Raw genomic sequence first — 8,165 nt, forward strand, 5'->3', positions numbered from 1 at the left:
AACGCTTTATTGGTTCCGCTATCAGGACGGAACCAATAATAGTAAATTATTTTTTTTTTAATAAAAAAAAAAAATTGTCAATTTTAAGTTTCCCAGCGTGTGAGACGTAACTCCAGGACACGGTTTTTTAGCCCTGGATGAATCGTACCTTGCTGAGAGGGAAGGTGAGCGGGCCGTGCAGGAAACTCGTCCATATATTTCATCTTCATCTGCTCCAAACGGGCACTGAAACAGAGATGGTGTCAAAGTCAGACCCTTAAAAATAGTAAGGAGAGCAGACATATCTAGAAACAGTCTCCATAGAAACAGTCAAAACACTGGCTTTTGGTAGCAGAGATGATTTTATGAACTTTGTTCATTTGGAAAAGAAATTAGGCCAGGATTTCAAGTTAAATCCAGTCATGATGTGTAAAAATCATCACATTGAATTATTCATTTACTTTAGCAGCGTCATAAGAAAAATAAAAGAAAACATTTACTACAAACATTTATTCATTTGGAGTTGGACTGTTTAATAATCGAAACAAGTCACAGTTGATGAAAATAACTTTAAAGTCGAAGGGAAGCGGCTTTACATGAGTGAATAAAGTGAATGTGATTGGTCGATTATCAAGGGGGCGGGATTGTTGTGGCGGAAGGTTCATAAGCAGTTTGGTTGTGACCGGTTTGTCAGAAGCATCTTGCTAACAGTTAGCATCTTAGTGCTAGTAGCCTGAGGAGCAGAAGGCATGAGAGGATAAAGGAGTCGGTAGGATCCAGAAGATTTTTTTTCTATATTGAGACTTCATTATTTGTTAACAAAGGCCGAGATCATTTTATTGACTGTTTATTTGAGATATTCCAAACGTCTTCCAGGTCCGGTGTTCTTTAGAAATGAACGAATTAATGTTTGTTGATATTAAGGACTCCATTTTTCCATTATCATTAACTAGTTTAAAATCGTCTCAAAACAACATTATTATGGTTTATTGAAATCGTTTATGGCCCATTTCCATCTTTGGTTCTGGAGGTACGGAGAGCTTCCCTGTTTGATGACGCCTGCAGAAAGCAGCTGAATCAGCGGCTGCCTTTAAAACGGGTGATCATGCAGACGGAGCAGAGGAGGAGGAGCAGAGGAGTCTTACCGGGAGGTGGCCTCCTGCTTTAGCCTGTCGATCTCAGCCAGAGCCTGAGTGAGCTGTTCCTGCAGCTCTTCCTTCTTCTGGTTCAGCTTCTCTCTGGCTTCTCGCTCTGCCAGGAAGTCGGCCTTGTAGATCTCAGCCTGAGCAAACAGACAGACGGCAAAGGAGGAAAATGAGGGACTTGTTTCTGCTTTGGGAAATCGGCGTCTTCAACGGGGCATACACTGGACAATTTGTTGGTGAATATTTAGCCTGAAGCAGGGCCAGATCCAGTGATAACTTATAGGTGGGCTTTAATATCCATCTATTAAAAATAATCCTATTTATGATGTTTTAAAAAAAAAAAAAGACCTACGAAAGACTGATTTAAGACATTTTAATACCAATTAAGGCCTTAATTTTATTTTGAAGAATTCAAAGCCTTTTAAGACTTTTTAAGGACCCGCGGGAACCCTGATATCTATAAACCAGGGGGGGTTGGGGGCGCGGAAGGAGCAGAAGGAATAAAACGAAACCAAAGCAAGCTGGTGGAATCTGAGGAAACAGGAAAGCATTTTCCTCCCATTTAAAGGCTGTTAGTAAATGATCACTTTACAGAATATTATCAATCTATTAAATATGGAATTCCCTGGTGGGTTTTCTCTGGTGGGTTTTCCCCGATGGTGTTTGTTACTTTGCAAGTTTTTCCTTCATCTAGATTTGCATTTCATCCCCTTAAACTGTATAAATTCTTCCTCTGTGTCACTGTGTGTTTATTCTCATAAAGGTTTCCCCTCATGTAGCCTGGTGGATGTAGTGAGTTGACTTTTCAATGGAACTATCCCAGTTCTCCAAAATAGGATCCATTACCAGGACTTTCTTCCAGACACAATCCAAAACGGGTTAAAAATCAATCCACTGGACTGTTTCCAAGTTTGAAGACGTTTCTCTTCCCATCCAGGAAGCTTTTTCTATTCAAAATGTCTGGATTAGTGTTGAGCTGCAGGCTTTATAGAGTAGCCCAACAAAGACTAGTTTTTGTTTAGAAAACATGCTGATTGAATGGAAACTGGACGATGCCTCAGTAATGGGGAGTCGTTGGGGTCACTATTGGCCTGGCTTAACAGCTGCGATGTTTGGTGATGAGGTTTGAGGTGAAAGTGGGAAGGAATCAGCTCTAATGCTGCATTATAGGTTTTCAAAATGCTATAATGCAGCATTAGAGCTGATTCTAGCCCATAACAAGGCTACTAATTAAAGCCTGGAACTCAAAGCTACTCCAGACATTTAGAATTAAAACGTTTACTGGATGAGAAGAGAAACATCTTCAAACTTTGAAACAAAGTCCAGTGGATTGTTTTTAACCTTTTTTTTAATGACTTTGACCTGAATGACTGAGAATCCTCTCCAGCAGATGCTTCCAGACAGAAGAAACTGAACCCTGGTTTTAAGTGGATCTATGTGTTTACAGTGAGTCTGAGGTTGGAAACATGGCTGCTGGAATGACAGAGCAGATGCTGTACTCAGTGGGGTGATGAGCAAAGTGAATTTCACCTGTGCGGTGAGGACAGGGACGGTCTCCAGCGAGCCTTTCTGCTGCTCCACCTCCTCCTTCAGTTTATCAATCAGGTCCTGCTTGATGGCCAGCGCCTGCTCCGCCTCCTCCAGTTTACTGCTAAGATCTCCTCCCTGAAGCAACGCACGGCGTTCAGCGTCAGAGCAACACAACCAATGAGGGTAAAAGGTGCTTTTTAAAGAGTCGTATTATTTACTTCACTCTTCAGTTTGGAGTCATAGTCTCTGAACAGACAGGTGTAGGCGTGCTGCAGCTGGGACAGTTTCTTCCTGAGGAACATAGAGAATAAAACTCATCTTTCTAGATTACACTTTCTGAAGATCTGACCTGAAACTAGAAGCTGGACTCACTTCTCCTCTGTGACCACGTGTCTCTCCGTCTTCAGGGCGTTCTCCAGGCTCTCCACCTGCAGCATCAGTTTGTCCATGGCCACGTGATGCTGCTTCTTCTGCTGCTCCTGCTCTCGCTCTGCCACCTGCAGGGCCTTCACCTTGCTGACCAGTCTGCACACAGACGGAGGGAAGAGATGCTGAATGGAGACACCACTCCACAGTTACGCCCATATGATGCCACGACTCACTTCTCCTCCAGCATTTTGCGGTCGTCGTCGCTTTTCTGTAGGAGGATCTGTCTCTCGTTCAGTTCACCTAGCAGGGACGTGGCCTGCGCCTTCAGAGCCTCGCAGTCCTTGGCCAGCTGACGGGAAACAAACAGGAGAAAGGAAGCGTCAGCAGGACCCGCCTGCTTCACATGCAGAACACTGATGGTTCGGATAATCATCTAACTATGATGAGTAATAACAGAATGCAGGCGTCATGGGTGAAACATGAGCAGTAACTCTGCCGTGTTTAGAAGACTTTCAGTGGTCATGTTTTACATTAAAACAGTTTGTTGTTGTTTTTTTAAGGTGAAATTGCCCAGAAAGTGAGAAACGGTCTAAGAACTTGGAGCAGAATAAAGACGCAGATGCTCTCCCATCACCATGGTTTCCATTCTGGCTGAAGGCAATGCACTAATAGGTCAATAACATTAATAGTAAACATAATCACCATGATTTGGTTTTTCATAAATCAAAGCCAAAATCAATCTAAGGCTACGGTCACACAGCAGCCTAAAGCGACCCAAATCAGATTATTATGGCCGTATGCGACCTGGATCAGATCTTTTCATGAAACTCAGATCTGATTTTTTCCAATGTGACCCAGAACACTTTAGCCTCGTGAGACCATCCTGATCTCACGAGCTTTCAAGGTTTCACTCGCTAATCAGTCTGGAGACTCTCCGTTGAAGAAAATTTGGAGCCGTTCACCAAACGAACGTCCAATCAGCGTTGGCTTTGAGGTGGGTTGAGGTGTGACGCAACGAGAAGCGCGACAGTTCAGTCTAAAGAACATGGCGGCTTCAGCCGATGAAACTAGCGTTAGCGTGGCTATCGAGCAAGTTTTATCGGAATTACAGAGTATTTCTTCACTGAAAGAAGAGCAAAACACTGCTCTGGAGGCTTTTCTCAGAGGAAAAGATGTTTTTGCTCTTCTCCCGACTGGTTTCGGCAAGAGTTTGATCTATCAATTGGCTCCTCTTCGTCGTCGCTCTGTTAGTCCGTCATATGCTTCGTTGATCTGATTGGTTTATTTGGCCCGTCTATCACCAACATAGGCCAATCAGCTAACCAGTATTTTCGCCCCTTCCCAAAATTTCTTCAACAGAAGGTTTCCAGATGGACATGCGGAGCAAATCCATCTGGCGGAGTCAGGTTTAGAACACTTGGCTCTGTGGTCCTGAATCCGATACAAATCTGATCTTTTCAATGTGACTCGTGTCTGAACGGCCAGGTCGCATTCATCTGACCTGGACGCCATTAATTCCCAACAAAGGTCATGATTCTGCGTCTTTCTATGCAGAAGCGGCAAGGAAAACAACAACCATGGTGGATGATAATGGGGACAGCAGTATTTATGTTTAACCATCTTGAACAGATTGTGTTTTTAAGGTTGGGAAAGATGGCTAGATGCGCTCCAGCACCATGTTTACTTCTCTAACACAGAGCCCACAGGCTACCTGTGATGTCATTAATTCCTCTACTGCGCATGCAGGACACTTATATAACTGCAGTTCACACAGGAGATCACATAAAAGTCATGTAAATGGCAATAAAGCCTGAAGGCGTCAGATTGACTCTGTCAGACTCCTCAGATGTGAACAGAGGATGTTTCTAAAGCAGACCTGAGCACATTCCTTGTCCTTCTGCTTGAGCAGAGCTTCTGTTCTGTCACGCTGAGCTGAGCTCTTCTGCAGGTAATCCAGCTTCTCCTCCAGCTCCCGATACCTGCAGAGGGAAGACACCGGTCACTGCCGCGCGTCCAGAACGGGTTCAGGTTATTATGGAAAAGTCAGAAGGCACAGAAAAAGACGGCACTTCTGACATAAACAAAAAAAGTTTAATACCTACGTTTATTTCTCATAAAATAATTACATGTAAAAGCCTAATCTAAATTATTCTAAAATACATTTTTGCTCTGACAATGATGGATCAAATGCGGAATGTTGGAATGGTGTAAAAAGTAAATATAAACAACGTGGAACGTGTCTGATAGACAGGAAACCAAACGAGTTCAGATTTACATGCAGGGAGGGAAAATAGATAACGCCACACAGAGCGGCTCACCTGCCCTGTGTGGCCTGAAGTTGCTCTGTGAGTTTAGCCAGACTAGAGCTGGGAAAGGAAGCAAAAGAGGCAGAGGAGGATAAGGAAGAGGCTTGGTTAAGCAGAAGAAAGGACAGAGTTTAATTAGGCATGCTACATTCCTGAAGAGCATCTGCGTGATTACCTACAGGGTACAGCTCCCATCGTGGGAAGTTAGGGTTTAGCTTACAGCTAGCCTAGCGCTGATAATTATCCATATCTGTGGGGAATCAGGTCTCACCAGTCTGAGGTGTGCTGTGCCTCGGAGCGCAGCTGAACAGCTTCCTCGTTGCCGCTTGTCTGAAAAACAAAAGACTGTTTCTGTAAACGACAATAAGACCAAAGTTCCCAACATTTCCAACCAGCTTCCTGGGTTTAAAGATTTATTACAATAAACAGGATTAGAAAACACTTCTATTCAGGCAGCTGACCTTTTCACACCATCTCTGATCTGATCAAACAGCTGAGCGTACCACAAGTCAATCACTATAACAGAAAAATACAATAGACATCCAATGCTAGTTTCACCATGGACTGAGCTCAGATCTATGATGTTACCTGGAAATAATCCCAATATGATAAAAACAGGCTGAGGAGCAACAGGAGCTAAAATAAACACTAAATGGGAGGATTTCCTGACCAGCGAATTGATCATAATGTGTCTGAAGCAGCAGGTGGTCGGTGGATCCATGGCTTCAGCTTTAGCTAGCAATGTGTACGGGCGTCCATAACCTTTATTGAAAATATTTGAAATTGTACGCCCTGTTTTTGGGATGAACAGCTTAGCTTTTCCCCTGGAATACGGTGGCATATTTAATTTTCAAACGGACGGCTTCATTGGCGGGAAGAAACTGCCGGTTAGCTTGAAACTTTGAAAAGTTTATGAAAACTGATGGAAAACCTGATAACTATAGGATCATTCTGGAGGTTCAGTTTTTCTTTGAGATAATACTGTCCGTGTAAAACAGCTAGCATAGATAGGGGTGTAATAAATCCGTAGCAAAATGTCAAACAGATGCTGTGATTTTTTCACGGTTCTTTGAGCTAATTGGAGTATTTATTTCCAGAAGATGGATAAATGGATGCTGTTTGTGGCGACGGTGAGTTTATTTTGCCCTTTGGACGTTTACAGCCAGTATAACTGCCCTTTAGAGCAACATCAGCTGCTTGTGGAACACATTAGCTTCCATTTACTAAATGAACTAAGATCCATGAAAATGGGACAATCAGGTTTCAGGTTAGTTTTAGTATCGGCTGGATTCTTAACAGAGTAGATAGAAATCAAAGCCGTCCTGGCTGAACTTTCTCCTCTGCTGGGCGATAAACCAGATCTTTACCGTTACTGTCATTCACTATTATAACTGGTGACACTTTTCCCACGTCGGTAAAATAAATAAACCTAATTCCTATGTCCAGGATGGACCCCGCCCCTCCATCCAGGTTTTAACTCAATACGAGTGCGCCTGTGGTGCTCCCAGCGCACTGGACCCCAGCGAAGTGTTTCATAAGTTTATTAGATAAAATTCAGACCAAACCAGGGAAATAGAGGCTAGAAAAATCACTCAATATTCTTTAAACACAATGCAGCATGTTTTTAAAAGTTATTTTCACCTTTTTCAGCCATAATATTGACTTTGGAGTAAAAGAAAACCAGGAAGTTGTCTTATCTTGCTAAACGAGAAGCAGCCAATCAGACGTGAAGGTTTTTAGTCCCGCCTCCTTGACTTTGATGGATGTGTGACAGTTTAAAATATTTGATGGTGTCCTTCATCACAGCAACATGAAATATTGTATTAAAAAGTTTAATTAGTTTTAATTACGCATTTAAATGATTATTTCATGTTATTTTTTTGTGCATTGCTGCACTGATAAATATGAATCTCTCTCCCCGCCTCATTTCTAATCTGGGCGCTCCGGTTACCATGGTATCAAACAGGAAGTGTACCTGTGTCTGGAAGAGTTTACTCCGCAGGTGGTCGATGCAACGATGCTGTCGCTCTATAACTTCTTTGCCTTCATCCCGTTCCCTCTTCAGCTCTTCAGTTTTCTTTCTCAGCTCTCTCATCTCTTCTTCGGTTTTTTCTTTGTGTTTCTTCAGCAGCTGCAGGCACTCGTTGGATCCCTCTGCAGGCTGCAGGGAGGCATGACGGGAAGGGAGGCAGGGGGGAGGAGGGTGAGAGAGGGGAAGGTCGTTTCAAATTAAACAGTTACTGTTAATAGTAAACATCTCATCAAATGATCGCATTTCCCTATAAAAACAAAAAAATTTATTTTAAAAAATCTTAAATGAAATCTATTTCAGGATATAAATTCATTTATTGCTTCCTTATTAAATATCTTTTAATAGAGATGTTTTATATTATGACTCCTTTATTTTGTAAACCTACTTTATGGATTTTACTGTTTTATTTTCAGGCTCTTTCATTGTGATTCTATGATAAACTAGGGGGCGGGGTTTGTTCTGTGGGACGTTTTCTGTTCGGTTCAAAGCTTCCTGGTTTTACTGAATGACTGGGATTAATGGGAAGGCTCACTGGGATTAAGCTAACGCTATCTAACAGCGGCGGTCCGGATGAATTCATCCTGCAGAGAAAATCGGACCATTTGAAAATTAAAGCCTGAAATAGAAACCGGTTCAAACTAGATGAGGCCCGAAAATAGGAATGAAAAGCTTCACAAATTAAAAGTCTCCTGAAATAAAACACCCTAATGAAACAAATAAATAGAGAAATAAATAACTAAATGACAAATAAGCCAAATATATTTATGAAGTATATATAAATATATTTATTTTTTCAAGGGGACA

The 8,165-nt window shown here is 42.2% G+C and overlaps 1 protein-coding gene across 2 annotated transcripts in view; it reads right to left on the reverse strand.

The window, feature by feature from the left end:
* The window catches only part of LOC107093789 (NF-kappa-B essential modulator-like), a 20,437-nt gene that overhangs the window by 5,123 nt on the left and 7,149 nt on the right, over window positions 1-8,165 (reverse strand). Inside the window, exons 5-14 of one of the 2 annotated variants that reach the window (XM_015389064.1) lie at window positions 7,305-7,490; window positions 5,601-5,659; window positions 5,342-5,389; window positions 4,900-5,002; window positions 3,257-3,372; window positions 3,027-3,179; window positions 2,873-2,945; window positions 2,655-2,789; window positions 1,125-1,261; window positions 149-225 (exon numbers count right to left, since the gene is read on the reverse strand). In XM_015389064.1, coding sequence (XP_015244550.1) covers window positions 149-225; window positions 1,125-1,261; window positions 2,655-2,789; window positions 2,873-2,945; window positions 3,027-3,179; window positions 3,257-3,372; window positions 4,900-5,002; window positions 5,342-5,389; window positions 5,601-5,659; window positions 7,305-7,490 — 1,087 coding nt within the window. The remainder of the gene's footprint in view (window positions 1-148; window positions 226-1,124; window positions 1,262-2,654; window positions 2,790-2,872; window positions 2,946-3,026; window positions 3,180-3,256; window positions 3,373-4,899; window positions 5,003-5,341; window positions 5,390-5,600; window positions 5,660-7,304; window positions 7,491-8,165) is intronic. The other variant, XM_015389065.1, reaches the window with a different exon arrangement.

The sequence above is a fragment of the Cyprinodon variegatus genome, unplaced genomic scaffold (assembly GCF_000732505.1).
Source record: "Cyprinodon variegatus isolate N-32 unplaced genomic scaffold, C_variegatus-1.0 Scaffold447, whole genome shotgun sequence".
Taxonomy (NCBI): domain Eukaryota; kingdom Metazoa; phylum Chordata; class Actinopteri; order Cyprinodontiformes; family Cyprinodontidae; genus Cyprinodon; species Cyprinodon variegatus.